At 53.7% G+C, this 25,000-nt stretch overlaps 1 protein-coding gene across 1 annotated transcript in view; it reads left to right on the forward strand.

The window, feature by feature from the left end:
* Positions 1-25,000, forward strand: part of tns1b (tensin 1b) — a 299,976-nt gene that overhangs the window by 274,215 nt on the left and 761 nt on the right. Inside the window, exons 22-24 of the mRNA XM_038790323.1 lie at positions 6,110-6,181; positions 19,811-19,979; positions 20,940-21,008. Coding sequence (XP_038646251.1) covers positions 6,110-6,181; positions 19,811-19,979; positions 20,940-21,008 — 310 coding nt within the window. The remainder of the gene's footprint in view (positions 1-6,109; positions 6,182-19,810; positions 19,980-20,939; positions 21,009-25,000) is intronic.

Consider the following 25,000-nt stretch of genomic DNA (forward strand, 5'->3'; position numbering starts at 1 on the left):
CCACCCCTCACTGTGACCCTCCCCTCACTGTGACCCTCCCCTCACTGTGACCCTCCCGCTCCCCTCACTGTGACCCTCCCACTCCCCTCACTGTGACCCTCCCACTCCCCTCACTGTGACCCTCCCCCTCCCCTCACTGTGACCCTCCCACTCCCCTCACTGTGACCCTCCCACTCCCCTCACTGTGACTCTCCCACTCCCCTCACTGTGACCCTCCCACTCCCCTCACTGTGACCCTCCCACTCGCTCACTGTGACCCTCCCACTCTCCTCACTGTGACCCTCCCGCTCCCCTCACTGTGACCCTCCCACTCCCCTCACTGTGACCCTCCCACTCCCCTCACTGTGACCCTCCCCTTACTGTGACCCTCCCACTACCCTCACTGTGCCCCTCCCCTCACTGTGACCCTCCCACTCCCCTCACTGTGACCCCTCCCACTCCCCTCACTGTGACCATCCCACTCCCCTCACTGTGACCCTCCCCTCACTGTGACCCTCCCCTCACTGTGACCCTCCCGCTCCCCTCACTGTGACCCTCCCACTCCCTCACTGTGACCCTCCCACTCCCCTCACTGTGACCCTCCCCCTCCCCTCACTGTGACCCTCCCACTCCCCTCACTGTGACCCTCCCACTCCCCTCACTGTGACTCTCCCACTCCCCTCACTGTGACCCTCCCACTCCCCTCACTGTGACCCTCCCACTCCCCTCAATGTGACTCTCCCACTCCCCTCACTGTGACCCCCCCTCCCCTCACTGTGACCCTCCCCCTCCCCTCACTGTGACCCTCCCACTCCCCTCACTGTGACCCTCCCGCTCCCCTCACTGTGACCCTCCCCTCACTGTGACCCTCCCGCTCCCCTCACTGTGACCCTCCCCTCACTGTGACCCTCCCACTCCCCTCACTGTGACCCTCCCACTCCCCTCACTGTGACCCTCCCACTCCCCTCACTGTGACCCTCCCACTCCCCTCACTGTGACCCTCCCACTCCCCTCACTGTGACCCTCCCCTCACTGTGACCCTCCCCTCACTGTGACCCTCCCACTCCCCTCACTGTGACCCTCCCACTCCCCTCACTGTGACCCTCCCACTCCCCTCACTGTGACCCTCCCCTCACTGTGACCCTCCCACTCCCCTCACTGTGACCCTCCCACTCCCCTCACTGTGACCCTCCCACTCCCCTCACTGTGACCCTCCCACTCCCCTCACTGTGACCCTCCCACTCTCTGATACACTCCCTGTGATAAACCCAGTAATCCTCTAACTCACTCACCCTCTCACTCACTCGCCCTCTCCCTCACTCACCCTCTCCCTCACTCACCCTCTCCCTCACTCACCCTCTCCCTCTCTCACCCTCTCCCTCACTCACCCTCTCCCTCACTCACCCTCTCCCTCACTCACCATCGCACTCACTCACCATCGCACACACTCACCATCGCACACGCTCACCATCGCACACACTCACCATCGCACTCACTCGCCCTCGCACACACTCACCATCGCACTCACTCACCATCGCACTCACTCACCATCGCACACACTCACCATCGCACGCACTCACCATCGCACACACTCACCATCGCACTCGCTCACCATCGCACTCACTCACCATCGCACACGCTCACCATCGCACACACTCACCATCGCACTCACTCGCCCTCGCACACACTCACCATCGCACTCACTCGCCCTCGCACACAATCACCATCGCACACACTCACTATCGCACACACTCACCATCGCACACACTCAGCATCGCACTCACTCGCCCTCGCACACACTCGCCCTCGCACACACTCGCCCTCACACACACTCACCATCGCACTCACTCGCCTTCGCACACACTCACCATCGCACACACTCACCCTCGCACACACTCACCATCGCACACACTCACCATCGCACACACTCACCATCGCACACACTCACCATCGCACACACTCGCCCTCGCACACACTCACCATTGCACACACTCACCCTCGCACAAACTCACCATCGCACACACTCGCCCTCGCACACACTCGCCCTCGCACACACTTGCCCTCGCACACACTCGCCCTCGCACACACTCGCCCTCGCACACACTCACCATCGCACACACTCACTATCGCACTCACTCACCCTCGCACACACTCACCATCGCACTCATTCGCCCTCGCACACACTCACCATCGCACACACTCACCATCGCACACACTCACCATCGCACTCACTCGCCCTCGCACACACTCGCCCTTGCACTCACTCACCATCGCACACACTTGCCCTCGCACACACTCACCCTAGCACACACTCACCATCGCACACACTCACCATCGCACACACTCACCCTCGCACACACTCACCCTCGCACACACTCGCCCTCGCACACACTCTCCCTCGCACACACTCGCCCTCGCACACACTCACCATCGCACACACTCGCCCTCGCACTCACTCGCCCTTGCACACACTCGCCCTCACTCACCATTGCACACACTCACCATCGCACTCACTCGCCCTCGCACACACTCGCCCTCGCACACACTCACCATCGCACACACTCGCCCTCGCACACACTCACCATCGCACACACTCGCCCTCGCACACACTCACCATCGAACTCACTCGCCCTCGCACACACTCACCATCGCACTCACTCGCCCTCGCACACACTCGCCCTCGCACACACTCACCATCGCACACACTTGCCCTCGCACACACTCACCCTAGCACACACTCACCATCGCACACACTCACCATCGCACACACTCACCATCGCACACACTCGCCCTCGCACACACTCACCATCGCACACACTCACCCTCGCACACACTCGCCCTCGCACACACTCGCCTTCGCACACACTCGCCCTCGCACACACTCACCGTCGCACACACTCGCCCTCGCACTCACTCGCCCTTGCACACACTCGCCCTCACTCACCATTGCACACACTCACCATCGCACTCACTCGCCCTCGCACACACTCGCCCTCGCACACACTCACCATCGCACACACTCGCCCTCGCACACACTCACCATCGCACACACTCGCCCTCGCACACACTCACCATCGCACTCACTCGCCCTCGCACACACTCACCATCACACTCACTCGCCCTCACTCTCCCTCGCACACACTCGCCCTCGCACACACTCACCATCGCACACACTCGCCCTCGCACACACTCACCATCGCACACACTTGCCCTCGCACACACTCACCATCGCACACACTCACCATCGCGCTCACTCACCCTCGCACGCACTCGCCCTCGCACACACTCACCATCGCACTCATTCGCCCTCGCACACACTCGCCCTCGCACACACTCGCCATCGCACACACTCCCATCGCACACACTCGCCCTCGCACTCACTCACCCTCGCACTCACTCACCATCGCACACACTCGCCCTCGCACACACTCACCATCGCACACACTGACCATTGCACACACTCACCCTCGCAAACTCACCATCGCACACACTCACCATCGCACTCACTCACCCTTGCACTCACTCGCCCTCGCACTCACTCGCCCTCGCACACACACCATCGCACACACTCACCATCGCACTCACTCGCCCTCACACACACTCACCATCGCACTCACTCACCCTCGCACACACTCACCATCGCACACACTCGCCCTCGCACACACTTGCCCTCGCACACACTCACCATAGCACTCACTCGCCCTCGCACACACTCACCATTGCACACACTCACCCTTGCACTCACTCACCCTCGCACACACTCACTCTCTCACTCACTCACCCTCGCACACACTCGCCCTCGCACTCACTCGCCCTCGCACACACTCGCCCTCTCCCTCACTCGCCCTCGCACACACTCAACATCGCACACACTCACCATCGCACACACTCGCCCTCTCCCTCACTCGCCCTCGCACACACTCACCATCGCACACACTCACCATTGCACACACTCACCATCGCACACACTCACCATTGCACACACTCACCATCGCACACTCGCCCTCGCACTCACTCGCCATCGCACTCACTCGCCCTCGCAATCACTCGCCCTCGCACACACTCGCCCTCGCACTCACTCGCCCTCTCCCTCACTCGCCCTCGCACACACTCACCATCGCACACACTCACCATCGCACACACTCACCATAGCACACACTCGCCCTCGCACTCACTCACCCTCGCACTCACTCACCATCGCACACACTCACCATCGCACACATTCGCCCTCGCACACACTCACCATCGCACACACTCACCATCGCACACACTCACCCTCGCAAACTCACCATCGCACACACTCACCATCGCACTCACTCACCCTTGCACTCACTCGCCCTCGCACTCACTCGCCCTCGCACACACACCATCGCACACACTCACCATCGCACTCACTCGCCCTCGCACACACTCACCATCGCACTCACTCACCCTCGCACACACTCACCATCGCACACACTCGCCCTCGCACACACTTGCCCTCGCACACACTCACCATAGCACTCACTCGCCCTCGCACACACTCACCATTGCACACACTCACCCTTGCACTCACTCACCCTCGCACACACTCACCCTCTCACTCACTCACCCTCGCACACACTCGCCCTCGCACTCACTCGCCCTCGCACACACTCGCCCTCTCCCTCACTCGCCCTCGCACACACTCAACATCGCACACACTCACCATCGCACACACTCGCCCTCTCCCTCACTCGCCCTCGCACACACTCACCATCGCACACACTCACCATTGCACACACTCACCATCGCACACACTCACCATTGCACACACTCACCATCGCACACTCGCCCTCGCACTCACTCGCCATCGCACTCACTCGCCCTCGCAATCACTCGCCCTCGCACACACTCGCCCTCGCACTCACTCGCCCTCTCCCTCACTCGCCCTCGCACTCACTCGCCCTCGCACTCACTCACCCTAGCACACACTCGCCCTCTCACTCACTCGCCCTCGCACTCACTCGCCCTCGCACTCACTCACCCTAGCACACACTCGCCCTCTCACTCACTCGCCCTCGCACTCACTCACCCTCGCACACACTCACCCTCTCACTCACTCGCCTCGCACTCACTCACCCTCGCACACACTCGCCCTCGCACTCACTCGCCCTCGCACACACTCGCCCTCTCCCTCACTCGCCCTCGCACACACTCAACATCGCACACACTCACCATCGCACACACTCGCCCTCTCCCTCACTCGCCCTCGCACACACTCACCATCGCACACACTCACCATTGCACACACTCACCATCGCACACACTCACCATTGCACACACTCACCATCGCACACTCGCCCTCGCACTCACTCGCCATCGCACTCACTCGCCCTCGCAATCACTCGCCCTCGCACACACTCGCCCTCGCACTCACTCGCCCTCTCCCTCACTCGCCCTCGCACTCACTCGCCCTCGCACTCACTCACCCTAGCACACACTCGCCCTCTCACTCACTCGCCCTCGCACTCACTCGCCCTCGCACTCACTCACCCTAGCACACACTCGCCCTCTCACTCACTCGCCCTCGCACTCACTCACCCTCGCACACACTCACCTTCTCACTCACTCACCCTAGCACACACTCGCCCTCTCACTCACTCGCCCTCGCACTCACTCACCCTCGCACACACTCACCCTCTCACTCACTCGCCTCGCACTCACTCACCCTCGCACACACTCACCCTCTCACTCACTCGCCCTCGCACTCACTCACCCTCGCACTCACTCACCATCGCACTCACTCGCCCTCGCACTCACTCGCCCTCGCACACACTCACCCTCGCACACACTCACCCTCGCACTCACTCACCATCGCACACACTCACCATCGCACACACTCACCATCGCACACACTCACCCTCTCCCTCACTCACCATCGCACTCACTCACTCATAAGGGATTCCGGCCCAATATTTTTTCCTCAAATAATGAGATTGGGAAGGGTGACCTGGGCCATTGCTCTTTGTGGGATCTTGCTGTGCGTTCATCGGCTGCCGTGTTTTGTACATTGCAGCAGAAGCTACAATAGTAGGTCATTGGCTGTGAAATGTTTGGATGCCTGGAGCTTGTGAAAGGCGCTAGAGAAATGCAATTCTTTATCTTTCAGATCCGGTGGATAAAACCCCTGAACCCGCTGTGTCAGCGAACTCGGCGACGGAGCTCCTGAAACAGGGTGCTGGTGAGTACTCAAACCCCCCCCCCCCCCCTCGCTCCCCCTCCACCATGGACAGTCAGGCCTCATAGAGGCGGGGTGGAGGGACTGCAAGTGGTCCCCAGGTGAGGGAGGGATCCCTGACGCAGTTAGTTAATGTGCAGGTGAGGTCAGAATCCAGCCTGATTGCGAAGCCTCCAGCAGTTGAGCAGTGTGTTGACAGTCAGCGATGACTAATTCTTTGCTATTGTGCCTGGGTTGAGTGGTGGGAGTGGCAGCGTTGCCTCATTCCCAACGGGTCCCAATTTGCGGCTGTTTCCCGGCTGTTGGGGATGTCCCAATCGGTGACGGACATCAGTTAATGGCAGCAACGGCTCAACATAAAGAGATGATCAGAAACCCCGAGCTCAATATTCCCAGCCTCATGGTGGGGGGGGGGTTTGAGAATCTAATTTGACCTCTCCATGGGTGCCTCCATGTTGAGGCACCTTCAGGGCCTCTGAGTTGCCCGTCACGGTGTAGTGATCACCTGGCTGGGTGACGCTGCTCAGGCCCGAGTGTTGCTGGCCCTCTGACTGGGCCTCACCATGTGGACTCCCAGCTCCACTCGGAGGCTGCCCGCTGGAAGACGGTGCTGCCAGTCTTGATGCCGGCAATGCCCACTTGGACAGGGTAAGGGAGCAGACACTGAGCGGAGGGGCCGGCCCACTGTACCTCCCGGGAAGGAGAGACAGTGGAAGGTGACTGACAGCCACCTGCCCCCCCCCCCCCCAGGAGAAGAGAGGCTGCAGAGAGAGGCAGGCAGCTGGATTGAGTGGGCAAACAAGACGCCAGGTGGAGTCGAACCTGGAGAAGTGTGAAATTATTCACTTTTTTAATAAGATGCGTGTGTCTAACGTTTATGATTCTGTGAAAGAACGTTTGAATTAATAAGAATTACCTCCAATAAAAAACAGCCAGTAGAGTGTGCTGACAAATAGCCCCAGGTTTATCAGGGGCTTCCGATAAAAGAGGCTTCAGGATTTTTTCGTGGGAAGTTTAGTTAAGAAGCAGATACGTGTGTGTGTGTGTTTGTGTGTGTGTGTTTGTGATAAAACACTTCAAATGAAAAAATGAAAAATGAAAATCGTTTATTGTCACGGGTAGGCTTCAATGAAGTTACTGTGAAAAGCCCCTAGTCGCCACATTCCGGCGCCTGTCCGGGGAGGCTGGTACGGGAATCGAACCGCGCTGCTGGCCTGCCTTGGTCTGCTTTAAAAGCCAGCGATTTAGCCCAGTAAGCTAAACCAGCCCCTGTGGGGCTGGTGACAGGAGTGGGATCATCACTATTAGGGGCTTTCGATCCAGTTACTATGGGGTTCGTTGTTCATAACATAAGAACATAAGAACTAGGAGCAGGAGTAGGCCATCTGGCCCCTCGAGCCTGCTCCGCCATTCAATGAGATCATGGCTGATCTTTTGTGGACTCAGCTCCACTTTCCGGCCCGAACACCATAACCCTTAATCCCTTTATTCTTCAAAAAACTATCTATCTTTACCTTAAAAACATGTAATGAAGGAGCCTCAACTGCTTCACTGGGCAAGGAATTCCATAGATTCACAACCCTTTGGGTGAAGAAGTTCCTCCTAAACTCAGTCCTAAATCTACTTCCCCTTATTTTGAGGCTATGCCCCCTAGTTCTGCTGTCACCCGCCAGTGGAAACAACCTGCCCGCATCTATCCTATCTATTCCCTTCATAATTTTAAATGTTTCTATAAGATCCCCCCTCATCCTTCTAAATTCCAACGAGTACAGTCCCAGTCTACTCAACCTCTCCTCATAATCCAACCCCTTCAGCTCTGGGATTAACCTAGTGAATCTCCTCTGCACACCCTCCAGTGCCAGTACGTCCTTTCTCAAGTAAGGAGACCAAAACTGAACACAATACTCCAGGTGTGGCCGCACTAACACCTTATACAATTGCAACATAACCTCCCTAGTCTTAAACTCCATCCCTCTAGCAATGAAGGACAAAATTCCATTTGCCTTCTTAATCACCTGTTGCACTTGTAAACCAACTTTCTGTGACTCATGCACTAGCACACCCAAGTCTCTCTGAACAGCGGCATGCTTTAATATTTTATCGTTTAAATAATAATCCCGTTTGCTGTTATTCCTACCAAAATGGATAACCTCACATTTGTCAACATTGTATTCCATCTGCCAGACCCGAGCCCATTCACTTAACCTATCCAAATCCCTCTGCAGACTTCCAGTATCCTCTGCACTTTTCGCTTTACCACTCATCTTAGTGTCATCTGCAAACTTGGACACATTGCCCTTGGTCCCCAACTCCAAATCATCAATGTAAATTGTGAACAATTGTGGGCCCAACACGGATCCCTGAGGGACACCACTAGCTACTGATTGCCAACCAGAGAAACACCCATTTATCCCAACTCTTTGCTTTCTATTAATTAACCAATCCTCTATCCATGCTACTACTTTACCCTTAATGCCATGCATCTTTATCTTATGCAGCAACCTTTTGTGTGGCACCTTGTCAAAGGCTTTCTGGAAATCCAGATATACCACATCCATCGGCTCCCCGTTATCTACTGCACTGGTAATGTCCTCAAAAAATTCCACTAAATTAGTTAGGCACGACCTGCCTTTAACGAACCCATGCTGCGTCTGCCCAATGGGACAATTTCTATCCAGATGCCTCGCAATTTCTTCCTTGATGATAGATTCCAGCATCTTCCCTATTACCGAAGTTAAACTCACTGGCCTATAATTTCCTGCTTTCTGCCTACCTCCTTTTTTAAACAGTGGCATCACGTTTGCTAATTTCCAATCCACCGGGACCACCCCAGAGTCTAGTGAATTTCGGTAAATTATCACTAGTGCATCTGCAATTTCCCTAGCCATCTCTTTTAGCACTCTGGGATGCATTCCATCAGGGCCAGGAGACTTGTCTACCTTTAGCCCCATTAGCTTGCCCATCACTCCCTCCTTAGTGATAACAATTCTCTCAAGGTCCTCACCTGTCATAGCCTCATTTCTATCAGTCGCTGGCATGTTATTTGTGTCTTCCACTGTGAAGAACGACCCAAAAAACCTGTTCAGTTCCTCAGCCATTTCCTCATTTCCCATTATTAAAACTCCCTTCTCATCCTCTAAAGGACCAATATTTACCTTAGCCACTCTTTTTTGTCTTATATATTTGTAAAAACTTTTACTGTCTGTTTTTATATTCTGAGCAAGTTTACTCTCATACTCTATCTTACTCTTCTTTATAGCTTTTTTAGCGAATGAAATTTTCTCGCTGTCAGTGTTGTGCAGGTTGGGTGGATTGGCCACGCTAAATTTCCCTTAGTGTCCAAAAAGGTTAGGAGGGGTTACGTGGATAGGGTGGAAGTGAGGGCTTAAGTGGGTCAGTGCAGACTTGATGGGCTGAATGGCCTCCTTCTGCACTGCATGTTCTATATTCAATTAGATTACAGTCATCAGAGTGAAGACTTGACAGAGAAACCTCGCTGGTCTTGACAAACCGGCAGATCAAAGCTTTAAGACATTTTGAGAAAGCCCTTCCATCCCAGACCTGCAGTTATTGCTGAGATACGTGTTTCACTTGAGATTGCAGGCAGCAAAGGTGAGGCAGTTTCCCAGCTCCTGGTTGAGTTACCGTAGAATCCCTACAGTGCAGAAGGAGGCCATTCGGCCCATCGAGTCTGCACCAACCGTCCGAAGGAGCACCCGGCCTGGGCCCACACCCCATCCCCATAACCGCCCCCAAACCTTTCGGACCCACGAAAGGGCAACCTGGTCCCTTGAGTTGAGAAAGTAAGTGCGCCGTTGTGACCTGAAAGGTTACCAGGAAGTACCTTTGCGTGATCGCTTGGTGTGTTGGCTGAGAAATGAAAGAATTCAGCGCAGACTGTTCGCGGAGCACGAGTTGATGTTGAAGAAAGTTTTTGAGGTGGTGCAAAGCACGGAAATTACAGAAAAACAAGCCGGAGATTTGAAAGTGCGTTCCAGCAATGCTGGAGTTAAAGTAATAAAGCCAGTGGAAGACTTGCTTCCGCTGGAATGGAAAAGACCATCAGGCGGAAGCCGGGCAGTGGAAAACCGCTGTTTGTGTGGGAAAAATGCGCACATACAGCGTGCATGTAGATCTGAGGCTGTTCGCAGTAAAGCAGAACCACCAGGGGTAGAGCGTCAGAAAGAGAGGACAGACAAGCCCCGCATTAAAATAAACCGCAGTTTAAAAGGGCCATTACTTGGAAACAAAATGAAAAATAATGCGAATCCAGACAAGACAGTAAATGATTCTAACAGCGACAATGCCGATGAGCCAATGGACTGCATTCAGTCTGATCTGAAACCAGCTGACGGATTAAACACTGACATTTCCTTAAATGGTGAAGTGGTTGAAATGGAATTGATACAGGAGCATCCCTATTGCTTCAGACAGGACACTCCTCCAGGTGAACACCGAGACAGGTCAGCCTGTGAATCCGGCCGGTCAGCCTGTGAATCCGGTGGTCAGCCTGTGAATCCGACTGGTCAGCCTGTGAATGCGGCCGGTCAGCCTGTGAATCCGGCCGGTCAGCCTGTGAATCCGGTCGGTCAGCCTGTGAATCCAACTGGTCAGCCTGTGAATGGGGATGGTCAGCCTGTGAATGGGGCTGGTCAGCCTGTGAATGGGGATGGTCAGCCTGTGAATGCGGCTGGTCAGCCTGTGAATCCGGTGGTCAGCCTGTGAATCCGGCTGGTCAGCCTGTGAATGGGGATGGTCAGCCTGTGAATGGGGCTGGTCAGCCTGTGAATGCGGCCGGTCAGCCTGTGAATGCGGCGGGCCAGCCTGTGAATCCGGCTGGTCAGCCTGTGAATGCGGCCGGTCAGCCTGTGAATCCGGCCGGTCAGCCTGTGAATCCGGCCGGTCAGCCTGTGAATCCGGCCGGTCAGCCTGTGAATCCGGTCGGTCAGCCTGTGAATCCGGTTGGTCAGCCTGTGAATCCGGTTGGTCAGCCTGTGAATGCGGCTGGTCAGCCTGTGAATCCGGCCGGTCAGCCTGTGAATCCGGCCGGTCAGCCTGTGAATGCGGCTGGTCAGCCTGTGAATGCGGCCGGTCAGCCTGTGAATCCGGCCGGTCAGCCTGTGAATCCGGCCGGTCAGCCTGTGAATGCGGCCGGTCAGCCTGTGAATCCGGCTGGTCAGCCTGTGAATGCGGCCGGTCAGCCTGTGAATCCAACTGGTCAGCCTGTGAATCCGCTGGTCAGCCTGTGAATCCGGCCGGTCAGCCTGTGAATGCGGCCGGTCAGCCTGTGAATCCGGCCGGTCAGCCTGTGTATCCGGCTGGTCAGCCTGTGAATGGGGATGGTCAGCCTGTGAATCCGCTGGTCAGCCTGTGAATCCGGCTGGTCAGCCTGTGAATGCGGCCGGTCAGCCTGTGAATGCGGCCGGTCAGCCTGTGAATGCGGCCGGTCAGCCTGTGAATCCGGCCGGTCAGCCTGTGAATCCGGCCGGTCAGCCTGTGAATCCGGCCGGTCAGCCTGTGAATCCGACAGGTCAGCCTGTGAATGCGGCCGGTCAGCCTGTGAATCCGGCCGGTCAGCCTGTGAATCCGGCCGGTCAGCCTGTGAATGCGGCAGGTCAGCCTGTGAATACGGCCGGTCAGCCTGTGAATCCGCTGGTCAGCCTGTGAATCCGGCCGGTCAGCCTGTGAATCCGGCCGGTCAGCCTGTGAATCCGGCCGGTCAGCCTGTGAATCCGGCCGGTCAGCCTGTGAATGCGGCCGGTCAGCCTGTGAATGCGGCCGGTCAGCCTGTGAATCCGGTTGGTCAGCCTGTGAATCCGGCCGGTCAGCCTGTGAATGCGGCCGGTCAGCCTGTGAATCCGGCCGGTCAGCCTGTGAATCCGGCCGGTCAGCCTCTGAATGCGGCCGGTCAGCCTGTGAATGCGGCCGGTCAGCCTGTGAATCCGGTTGGTCAGCCTGTGAATGCGGCCGGTCAGCCTGTGAATCCGGCCGGTCAGCCTGTGAATCCGGCCGGTCAGCCTGTGAATGCGGTCGGTCAGCCTGTGAATCCGGCCGGTCAGCCTGTGAATCCGGCCGGTCAGCCTGTGAATGCGGCTGGTCAGCCTGTGAATCCGCTGGTCAGCCTGTGAATCCGCTGGTCAGCCTGTGAATGCGGCCGGTCAGCCTGTGAATGCGGCCGGTCAGCCTGTGAATGCGGCCGGTCAGCCTGTGAATCCGGCAGGTCAGCCTGTGAATCCGGCCGGTCAGCCTGTGAATCCGCCGGTCCGCCTGTGAATCCGGCCGGTCAGCCTGTGAATCCGGCCGGTCAGCCTGTGAATGCGGCCGGTCAGCCTGTGAATGCGGCCGGTCAGCCTGTGAATCCGGCCGGTCAGCCTGTGAATGCGGCTGGTCAGCCTGTGAATACGGCCGGTCAGCCTGTGAATCCGCTGGTCAGCCTGTGAATCCGGCTGGTCAGCCTGTGAATCCGGCCGGTCAGCCTGTGAATCCAGCCGGTCAGCCTGTGAATCCGGCCGGTCAGCCTGTGAATGCGGCCGGTCAGCCTGTGAATGCGGCCGGTCAGCCTGTGAATGGGGATGGTCAGCCTGTGAATCCGGCCGGTCAGCCTGTGAATCCGGCCGGTCAGCCTGTGAATCCGGCCGGTCAGCCTGTGAATGCGGCTGGTCAGCCTGTGAATCCGCTGGTCAGCCTGTGAATGCGGCCGGTCAGCCTGTGAATCCGGCTGGTCAGCCTGTGAATGCAGATGGTCAGCCTGTGAATCCGGCTGGTCAGCCTGTGAATGCGGCTGGTCAGCCTGTGAATGCGGCCGGTCAGCCTGTGAATGGGGATGGTCAGCCTGTGAATCCGGCCGGTCAGCCTGTGAATCCGGCCGGTCAGCCTGTGAATCCGGCCGGTCAGCCTGTGAATGCGGCCGGTCAGCCTGTGAATGCGGCCGGTCAGCCTGTGAATGCGGTCGGTCAGCCTGTGAATGCGGCCGGTCTGTCTTCCATGCGCTGGTGCAGACTCGATGGGCCGAAGGGCCTCTTCTGCACTGTTTTAATTCTGTGAGCCTCCAAAGGTGGCCACTGATCCCATCCGCCTATCTTTCCGCAATTACGTTTCACCCCACTGAGAATCATGGAACTGTGAAGACACTTTACGAACCTCTGCTACACCACAACTCCATCACCCAAAGCGAAGTCACTGCTCTCCATGTGAACCAGATAAACCTGTTACCTGTTAAAGTGGGTCAAATTCAACTTCAGGCGCAGAGGGATGCTGTTATCGCCAAAGAACAAAGAAGCGTACAGCACAGGAACAGGCCCTTCGGCCCTCCAAACCTGTGCCGGCCACAATGCCCGAACTAAAAAGAAATCTGCCCTGACTCGGTCCGAATCCCTCTATTTCCTCCCTATTCATGTATCCAATCAGATGCCTCTTAAATGTCCAGCTTAGCACCAAGAGTAGCCAGCCTATGAATACACTTGGAAACAAATGTCAGTTCGAGCTAAATGTGGAGATCAGACAGCAAAGCTGCCACTTAACGCTGTGCAAGGGAAGTGCCCACTGCTTATTGGCAGAAACTGGCTCAAAGAAAATTTGACTGAACTGGAATGTAATAAAGTACGTGGCAACCAGATGTTGCAGTCCTTGTTAGACAAGCATGCTGATGTCACCAAGGCAGCTCCTGGAGTTATTAAACTCATTGAAGCCAAGTTCGAGTAACTTTCCCTCCAAAGTTACAAACACGAGTGTTAGAAAAGCTTCACCTCAGTCACATGGGAAGAGCCAAAATGAAAGCCTTGGCCACACCTGAATCAGGACATCGAAGACACGGTCAGTGACTGCCGACCGCAACAAGAAATGAAATCCTCTCCTGCATCTGCCCCACGGCTGGGTTTGACCTGCGGTAGAGATGTCACGTGGACTGTGCCAGACCGCTTCTCAGACATGAATGAAAATGAAAATGGCTTATTGTCACAAGTAGGCTTCAATCAAGTTACTGTCAAAAGCCCCTAGTCACCACATTCCGGCACCTGTTCGGGGAGGCTGGTACGGGAATACCTTCTTGATTGTGGTGGATACCCAAACAGCCCATCTTAAACCCATGAAGTCGACAAATTCAACAGATCATTGATGCTGTGTGGAATATGTTCACTCATTTGGGATTTCCAGAGCAGATTGCGCCTGGCAACGGCACACAGTTCACATCATGCCAGCTTCAAACCTTTCTCCAAAACAATGGGATCGAGCAGATTCTCATCCGGTCTTACCACCTACCCTCGAATGGTGAAGCTGAGCTCTTTGCCCAGACATCCATATACTGGAGGGGAGGATGCAGACAGATTGGAAGCTGAAGAAAACTATGATGATGTATCTTAATACTTCATATTCAACACCAGGCGTATCTGTCGCTAAGATAATGTTTGGACGACAACTGCATATCAGAATGGATTTTCAGTGTCCGGATATGAAAGAAAAGGTTGGCTCTGCTCTTGGAAGGGTTTCTTTCCAGAAGCTTCTACTCCGAGGACCACAAGTAAACCTGTTTTGTTAACTTTATTTATAAGAGGCATTTGAACTGTATTGGGGTTGCTTTTTAGTGGGGGTGTAGGGCATAAGTTAAAGTGTTTTCCTTTTATTCCAGAACTTTTTAACTGATAATTGTAGAGCCATTTCTTTGATGTTAATGTGGTTAATTCTGTGTTTAAATTAAAGTTTGTTTCAACATAAAAGATAACCATTGGTCAGAATCATCACACCTGGGGTGAAGTATCTTTTCCTCATGGTTTTACAAATAGAAAATTGTTGGGGTTTCATCCGGACTCCAAACATCTGGATCAGTCTGCTTGAGTGATTAGTGTGGAACACCAAGGTGGCTCCTGGGAAGCATCACCAAGCGTGGAGGCCCACGGACCTGTGATGTTGAATCTTCTTGTGGGATTTGGAAGAGTCACACTGTGCAGCTTATAATAACAATCTCCATTATTAGTGTCACCAGTAGGCTGACATTAACACTGCAATGAAGTTACTGTGAAAAGCCCCTAGTCGCCACATTCCGGCGCCTGTTCGGGTCACAGAGGGAGAATTCAGAATGTCCAATTCACCTAACAAGCACGTCTTTCGGGACTTGTGGGAGGAAACCGGAGCACCCGGAGGGAACCCACACAGACACGGGGAGAACGTGCAGACTCCGCACAGACAGTGACCCCAAGCCGGGAATCGAACCCGGGACCCTGGCGCTGTGAAGCAACAGTGCTAACCACTGTGCTACCGTGACGCCCTTAAGAGAAATCAAATCCAAAGAAACAGACGTCCAGGGATCTTCAGTCACACAGGAAGATTTCCCGCAAATATCTCCTCCAGTTGGCGAAACCCGATTTGATTCAGCTTACAAACCTGTAGCTACAACTGGTCAAGCTGAAGAAGTGGGACAGAAAACCAACTGAGCTATCACAGTCAACACTGCTCGCTAAACCAAAGCAGATTGTGACGTATGTGGGAATTATAGATATTGTATTATATGTATTGGGTGCAGTAAGGGTTAGTGTTAAAGGGTTAAAGCCTGGGTTAGTGTGTGTGACTGCTGCAGTCATGTTTTTAAAAATCCTGGTTTGGAAGGTTTGGAGCCAGGGGTGCAATTAAGGCGTCGTAAAAAGCTGGCAAGCAGTTTTGTTTGGATTGAGGGGGGTTCCCTGTGGAGTTAATTATATTTCAGCTTGGTAAATGTATGCAGTTACTGGGCAGGCTAAGGTGTCAGACATTTTGAAGAAAAGTAGTGTTAGTTCAGTGTTAGTTGGTGATGTGAGCAGAAGTCAAGCATCTCAGTTCAGTTAAAAGATATGTCTAAAAAAAAAAGATATGTCTGTAGATGGATCAGCAGTTTATTTCTGAGCAGTTCCGAAGAATGTAATTGGAAGGTGAGCTGAAACCAGTTGATGCAGCTTCTGAGGTAATACAGTCAGAGTGTCTGCATGGTTCTGACAGGATTCAGAGTTTTTCTTTAATACAGTGTCAAAAGATCTTTTTGTCTCAAAGTAGGGTATCCAGGCATCTCTAAAGCGGGTATTCCTGAGTGCCAACAGGAGATTGAGAGCTGAGATTTGTTTGTTGTTTGAGTGGGAATAAAGATAGCAGTTAAGGGTTACTGTATTTACTGTGTTGCATTAAGCATTGTTTAAGGGGCAATTGTGAGATAGTTTCTGGTGTGATGTTCTAATAAACCATATCCCTATCTGGGAGCGAGATGTCCTTTCCTCACACTCTTACAAAATTAAACTAATATATTGAGGTTTCGGCCCAGTATCTGAGTTGGCGTCTGGTCTGGCATTAGAATAAAATTTAATATAAGGAACCTGACTGGCTTGTTCCTGACTAAAGGGGCAGAAGACGTGGGCCGGAATTCTCTGGCCACGGGGATTCTCTGGTCCTGCCGCCCGCCCGCTCCCGCCCGCGGGTCTCTTGGCATTGTGGCGTGGCTCGATGGGAAATCCCATTGACAGGCGGCAGAAAGAGAGAATCGCGGTGCCAGCGAATGACGCGCGGCCGAGAAACACGTGGCAGGGAGTCCGGAGAATTCGGCCCCCGACGTCCATGTCTCAAGTTTATGCTTTCGTAAAGAAACATTTTAGTTCAAAAGAATTGCTATATTAAAAACCTGCCAGTAGGGTGCGATAAAAACAATGTCCCAGATTTATTCCTATTTCGGAGGGAAAAGAATGAAAGAGACTTCTGGGACAGGATTCTCCGACCCCCTGCCGGGTTGGAGAATCGGCGGAGGGGCGGCGTGAATCCTGCCCCCGGCCGGCTGCCAAGTTCTCCAGTGCCGGAGATTTGGCGGGGGCACGAATGGGCCGAAGCCCGCGATGGGCCGAAGTTCCGCCCGTTCCATGCCATTCCTGCCGGCGTAAATTGGAGTTGGTCCCTTACCGGTGGGACCTGGAGGCGCGGGCGGACTCCGGGGTCCTCGGGGTGGATCTGGCCCCAGGAGGTGCCCCCGCGGTGGCCTGACCCGCGATCGGGGCCCATCGATCCGCAGGCGGGCCTGTGCCGTGGGGGCACTCTATTCCTACGCGCTGGCCGTGTAAGCCTCCACAATGGCCGGCACGAACCCCCCTGTGCATGCGTGGGGATGACGTCAGCAAACGCTGACGCTCCCGCGCATGCTCGGACCCGCCCGGGCCAGCGGAGTCCCTTCGACCCCGGCTGGCACGGTGCCAAATGCCTTTTACGCCGGCCGGCAGGGCGCAAACTACCCTGGTGCCGGGCTAGCCCCTGAAGCTGCGAAGGATTACGCACCATTGGGGCGGCCCGACGCCGGAGTGTTTCCCGCCACTCCACTGCTCCGTTTCTGCCCGCCCCGCCGATTCCCGGAGATTCCCCACTCCTGGTTCTTCCTCATTAGAAGCTCAGTTCAGAAGCAGGTACACATCTGTATGTTGGCATTCTTAATTGTTCAGGGCATTTAAGGGTCATCCTGTGGGACTGGCATGCAGGATGGCACAATTCCTGCCCGAAAGGGACCCAAGATGGGATTTTGTGGTCATCGTCACGTTTGTATTGAATTCAAATTCTTCCATTGTGGGATTTGAACCCAGATCCCCAGAGTCTCTGGATTACTGGTTCTGTGATAATGCCATTAGACCACCACCTCCGCGGTTCGTTGACTTTCATTGCGAGGGGATTGGAGAACAGGAATGAAGAATTCTTGCTGCAACTGTGCGGGGATTTGGTGAGGCCACATTTGGAACACTGGGCGCAGATTTGGTCTTGAGGTTTAAGCAAGGACATCCTGATAATGGTGACAGGACAGAGAAGGTTCACTCGATTGGTCCCTGGGATGAGGGAGGGGGTGACCAATTCCTCTTCTCCTGAACACAAGAACGTGCTCTCAAACACCTGCTGGGAGGGACATGGTGCCGCTATCGCTGGCGGGTAGAGTGCAGTCCGTCAAAATTACGGTGCTCCCGAGGTTCTTGTTCCTCTTTCAGTGTCTGCCCATCTTTATCCCTAGGGCCTTTTTTAGGAGGGTGACTAGCAACATCATGAGTTTTGTTTGGGCGCATGGGACCCCGAGGGTGAAGAGGGTCTTCTTGGAGCGGGGTAGGGATGGTGGGGGGCTGGCGTTACCCAATCTCTCGGGGTATTATTGGGCGGCCAATGTGTCGATGGTGCTCAAGTGGGTGATGGAGGGGGAGGGGGCAGCATGGAAACGGATGGAGAGGGCGTCCTGTGGAGATACAAGCCTGGGGGCCCTGGTAACGGCGCCGTGGCCGCTCCCTCCTATGAGGTATACCATGAGTCCGGTGGTGGCGGCTACCCTCAAGATTTGGGGCAGTGGAGGCGACATGGGGGGAAGTGGGAGGCTCGATGGAGGCTCCATTAAGAGGGAACCATCGGTTCGTCCCGGGGAACATTGATGGGGGGGGTTCCAGGGTTGGCACAGAGCGGGCATCAGACAGCTGCGGGACCTGTTCATTGATGGGAGGTTTTCGAGCCTGGGGGAGTTGGAGGAGAAATTTGGGCTCCCCCCGGGGAACATGTTCAGGTATCTGCAGGTAAAGGTGTTTGCTAGGCGGCAGGTGGAGGGATTCCCTTCGCTTCCCGCGAGGGGGGTGAGTGATAGGGTGCTTTCGGGGGTCGGGGAGGGGAAGATATCTGATATCTACAAGGTTATGCAGGAGGTGGAGGAGGCGTCAGTAGAGGAGCTGAAAGCTAAGTGGGAGGGGGAACTGGGGGAACAGATCGAAGATGGGACATGGGCTGATGCCCTGGAGAGGGTTAACTCTTCCTCCTCATGTGCGCGGCTTAGCCTCATCCAATTCAAGGTGCTGCACCGGGCCCACATGACTGGGACGAGGATGAGTAGGTTCTTTGGGGGCGAAGACAGGTGTGTCAGGTGTTCGGGGACTCCAGCGAACCATACCATATGTTCTGGGCATGCCCGGCACTGGAGGAGTTCTGGAAGGGGGTGGCGAGGACGGTGTCGAGGGTGGTGGGATCCAGGGTCAAGCCAGGCTGGGGACTTGCGATTTTTGGGGTTGGGGTGGAGCCGGGAGTGCAGGAGGTGAAAGAGGCCGGTGTGCTGGCCTTTGCGTCCCTAGTAGCCCGGCGGAGGATCTTGCTACAGTGGAAGGATGCGAGGCCCCCAAGCGTGGAGACCTGGATCAATGACATGGCGGGATTTATTAAGCTAGAGAAGGTCAAATTCGCCCTGAGAGGATCGGTAAAAGGGTTCTTTAGGCGGTGGCAACCTTTCCTCGACTTTCTGGCTCAACGATAGGGTACTGGGACAGCAGCAGCAGCAACCCGGGGGGGAGGGGGGAAAAAAAGGGGGGGGGGACGTTGACTATGTTTGCTTATTTAATTTAAATTTATTTTTAAGTTATCTTGTTGTTTACTGGGTTTGGGGGGGTGGGGGGGGGGGGGGGGGGGGGGTGAGATACATGCGTTGCTACGGTCCTGGGGGGGTTACAGTTATTATTGTGTTTTATTGTTGCTTTTCATGGTTTGTTGTTATATTTTCTGTAAAAATTCCAATAAAAATTATTTTTTTTTAAAAAAGCACCTGCTGGGCAATTCCACCCTCAGCCGGCCCTCACGGCCGAGTCCCAATACTCAACGTGCGCTGATCTCCGTGTCTTCCTCTCCCTGCAGCCTGCAATGTCCTGTTTGTGAATTCTGTGGACATGGAGTCGCTCACAGGACCTCAAGCGATTGCCAAGGCCATCTCGGAGACTCTGCGCACCCAGCCACAGCCAGCTGCAACCGTTGTCCATTTCAAAGTCTCCTCCCAGGGAATCACCCTGACCGACAATCAGAGAAAGTAAGATCTCGTCGTGCCTTGTGCCTGATTCTCAATGTGATCCTGTGTCTGCCAGTGTAACTGGACATCTATCTCAGCCTCTTTACATCCATTAGTATCAGGATCTGTAATTACAACCAGATAGAATCTGAGAAAACTCACAATTTATAGTTACATTTTATTCTTTCACGTGAGCATCGCCGGCTGTGCCAGCATTTATTGCCCATCCCTAATTGCCCGTCGAGGGGTTGTTACAAAGCAACCACATTGCTGTGGGTCTGGAGTCACATGTGGGCCAGACCGGGTAAGGACGGCAGATTTCCTTCCCTAAAGGACATTAGTGAACCTGACGGGTTTTTACTCCAATCAATAATGATCAGTAATAGTTTCTTGGTCACCATTTCGTCCCAGGTTCGATTCCCGGCTGGGTCACTGTCTGTGCGGAGTCTGCACGTCCTCCCCGTGTGTGCGTGGGTTTCCTCCGGGGGCTCCGGTTTCCTCCCACAGTCCAAAGATGTGCGGGTTAGGTGGATTGCCCATTATAAATTGTCCGTAGTGTCCTAAAAAAGTAAGGTTAAGGGGGGGGGGGGGTTGTTGGGTTACGGGTATAGGGTGGATACGTGGGTTTGAGTAGGGTGATCATTGCTCGGCACAACATCGAGGGCCGAAGGGCCTGTTCTGTGCTGTACTGTTCTATGTTCTATATTACTGAAACTAGCTATATATTCCAGATGTATTAATGTAACATTTTGTTAATGCCCGAGGTGGGATGTGAACCCATGTTCCTGGGGCATTGCATTGGGCCTCGGTATAACTAGTCCAGTGACAGTACCACGACACCGCCACCTGTCCCAGGGTAGGACGCTCTCAGTGTGTCAGCGTTGAAGCCCAGGGAGTGTCCTGGTTTGCTGAGGTTTTAGGTCTCTCCCGCACCAACACTGGCACCTGATCATTTCCTGTATTTTCTGTTTGTTGTTGCAGACTTTTCTTCAGACGCCACTATCCAATCAGCAGTGTTACATTCTGTGACCTGGATCCCCAAGAGAGAAGGTAAAGGCAGTTATATGGGCACATGTGTATAGTACAGGCTGACAGGCATGCACCTGTGTCAGGGCAGACTGTACACAAGGCTTTGCACACGCATAGTCAATGTGTGGTGTGTAACGTGCAGTTGGTTACGGTGCTTGTGTATACGGTGTTCTGTTCATACTGTTTTCCTTGTGTTGGCCTTGTTCCTTGAATAATTATTGAAGCTTAGAAATAGTTCTGCTTATTCATGGTGTAAAACCTGTGCTGAATGAGTTATGGCAGGTTCGGAGGGTGTAGAATTCCTGCAGACCCAGCACACGGGGTCCGAACAAACCGTGGGGACAGGAAATTGAAGTTGGTCAGCTCCTCAACTGAGTCGGACCCTGTTTTCACACTCGCTCTCTCAAACACGATAGAGGGGCAGCACGGTAGCATTGTGGATAGCACAATCGCTTCACAGCTCCAGGGTCCCAGGTTCGATTCCGGCTTAGGTCACTGTCTGTGCGGAGTCTGCACATCCTCCCGTGTGTGCGTGGGTTTCCCCCGGGTGCTCCGGTTTCCTCCTACAGTCCAAAGATGTGCAGGTTAGGTGGATTGGCCATGATAAATTGCCCTTAGTGTCCAAAATTGCCTTTAGTGTTGGGTGGGGTTACTGGGTTATGGGTATAGGGTGGAGGTGTTGACCTTGGGTAGGGGGTAGGGTGCTCTTTCCAAGAGCCGGTGCAGACTCGATGGGCCGAATGGCCTCCTTCTGCACTGTAAACTCTATGTAAAAAAAAAACACGCACACTCACACACATGCATACACACTAAACACACACAAACATACACATTCTCTCTCACACACACAACACACACATGCACAAACACACACATATTCATACACACACATTAATGCGCACACATCTATCTATCTCTCAACAACTTCTCCTTTAACTTATCCCACTTTCTCCAAATCCAAGGTATAGCAATGGGTACCCGCATGGGTCCTAGCTACGCTTGCCTTTTTATGGGGTATGTAGAACATTCCTTGTTCCAGGCCTATCCGGGTCCTTTCCCATAACTCCTTTGATGAATCTCGTCCGGAACGGGAAAAATTCATCAACTTCGCTCCCAGTTTCTGCCCCTCTATCACTTTCACCTGGTCCATCTCAGACACTTCCCTTCCTTCATCTATCTGTCTCCATTTCCGGCAATAGACTATCCACTAATCTCCACTACAAGCCCACTGACTCCCACAGCTATCTGGACTACAGCCCTTCAAACCCTACACCCTGTAAGGACTCCATCCCTTTCTCTCAACTCCTTCGTCTCCATCGCATTTGTTCTGACGATGCCACTTTCCAAAATGGTGCTTCGAAAATGTGTTCCTTCTTCCTCAACCGTGATTTCCCACCTACAGTTGTGGACAGGGCCCTCAACAGTGTGCGGTCCATCTCCCACGCCACTACCCTTGCCCCCTCCCTCCTAGAACCAGGATAGAGTCATCCTCGTTCTCACATTTCATCCCACCAGCTTCCGTATGCAAAGCTTAATCCTCCGCCATTTTCGCCAACTCCAGCGTGATGTCACCACCAAACACATCTTCCCTTCACTCCCTCTGTCAGCATTCCGCAGAGACTGTTCCCTCCGAGACAATCTAGTCCACTCCTCCACCATACCCAGTACCTCTCCCATCACCCATGGCACCTTCCCATGCAATCGCAGAAGGTGTAACACCTGGCCCTTTACCTCTTCCATGCTTAACATTCCAGGTCCAAAACACTAATTCCAGGTTAAGCAGCGTTTCACTTGCATCTCTTCCAATTTGGTCTATTGCATTCGCTGCTCCCAATGTGGTCTCCTCTATATCGGAGAGACCAAACACAGACTGGGTGATCGCTTTGCTGAGCATCTTCGTTCTGTGCGCATTCAGGACCCTGACCTTCCTGTTGCCATTTTAACACAAGACCCTGCTCCCATGCCCACATGTCTGACCTTGGCCTGCTGCAATGTTCCAGTGAAGCTCAACACAAACTGGAGGAACAACATCCCATCTTCCGGTTAGGCACGCTACAGCCTTCTGGTCTCAACATCGAATTCAACAACTTCAGATGATCAGCCCCACCTCGACCCATTTGTTTTCATCCCATTTCATTTTTACTGCCTTTTACAATTTCTTTCTTTCTTCTCTTTCTTAATATATATTAACCCCCCCCCCCCATCTTATCCACCTTTCCTTACCCCTTCTCCCCTTTGCTTCCCCTTCCCCTCCCCCACACCTACAGTTCACCCTCTGATGTTAGTTTCTCTGCTGTTTGGCCTTTCACATCTTTTGTCCTCTCTGGGGACTGCCATTAACACTCTTTCCCCTTGGTATCTGTGGCCATTAGCACCCGGTTTCCCTGGGTTTCTGTGGCTATGACTCATCTTTCGTTCTCACTCCACAGTATAAATATTTCCCACTCTCTCTGTCTGTTAGCTTTGACAAAGAGTCATTGGACTCGAAACGTTGGCTCTTTTCTCTCCCTACAGATGCTGCCAGACCTGCTGAGATTTTCCACATTTTCTCTTTCGAATGCGCACATATCACAGATTCACACACAGGTTCACAAATAGAATCAGACACACACATTCACGCACGCACACATTCTCACACATGCACACACAACACACATAGAACACACACATTCACACACATGCACACAGATTTACACATAGATTCGGACATGCACACATTCACACATTCACACACACATTCACAAACATATTCACGCGCACACACACACACACAGACACACACACACACGCACACATACACATGCACAGATGTATACATAGATTCACACACACAGACATTCACACACAGATTCACATACACACATTCACACATATTCACACACAAACGCACACAGACACACACATTCAGACACAAACCCAAAACACTGACACACATGTACACACACTCATACACAATCACATACACACAGGCAGATACACACAGACAGACATTCACATGCATTGACACACAGATTCACACAGAGCAACACAGACAGACACACACATACAGACATTCACACACAGACAGATACACATACAGATATTCACACACACACAGACAGACACAGACAGACATTCACACACACAGGCAAACACACACAGACAGACACACACAGGCAGACACACACAGACAGGCAGACACAGACAGACATTCACACACACAGGCAGACACATACAGACATTCACACACAGACAGACACACATACAGATATTCACACACACACACACAGACAGACACAGACAGACATTCACACACACAGGCAAACACACACAGACAGACACAGACAGACATTCACACACACAGGCAAACACACACAGACAGACACACACAGCCAGACACACACAGACAGACAGACACACACAGACATTCACACACACAGGCAGACACACACACAGGCAGACACACACACAGGCAGGCACACACAGACAGACACACACAGGCAGACACACACAGACAGGCAGACACATGCATTCACACACACAGGCAGACACAGACAGACATTCACACACACAGGCAGACACACACACAGGCAGGCACACACAGACAGACACACACACAGGCAGACACACACACAGGCAGACACACACAGACAGGCAGACACAGACAGGCATTCACACACACAGGCAGACACACACACAGGCAGACACACACACAGGCAGACACACACACAGGCAGACACACACAGACAGACATTCACATGCATTCACACACTGATTCACACAGAGCAACACAGACAGACGCACACATACAGACATTCACACACACATATTCACACATAGACACACATTCACAGTCACACATTCACCAGCATGATGTTCTGCATTGAGGACAGTAATTGGAGTGGGATTATGTCCATCCCCAGCTTGACCAGTGAAACTGTTCCGCTCCCATTGCTAGAGGCCGGCTTGCTAACCGATTATCCCACTCAATCTTCTTACTCTGACTCCCTGAACTAGACTGTCCCTCTCACCTT

The sequence above is a fragment of the Scyliorhinus canicula genome, chromosome 2, assembly GCF_902713615.1.
Source record: "Scyliorhinus canicula chromosome 2, sScyCan1.1, whole genome shotgun sequence".
Lineage (NCBI taxonomy): Eukaryota > Metazoa > Chordata > Chondrichthyes > Carcharhiniformes > Scyliorhinidae > Scyliorhinus > Scyliorhinus canicula.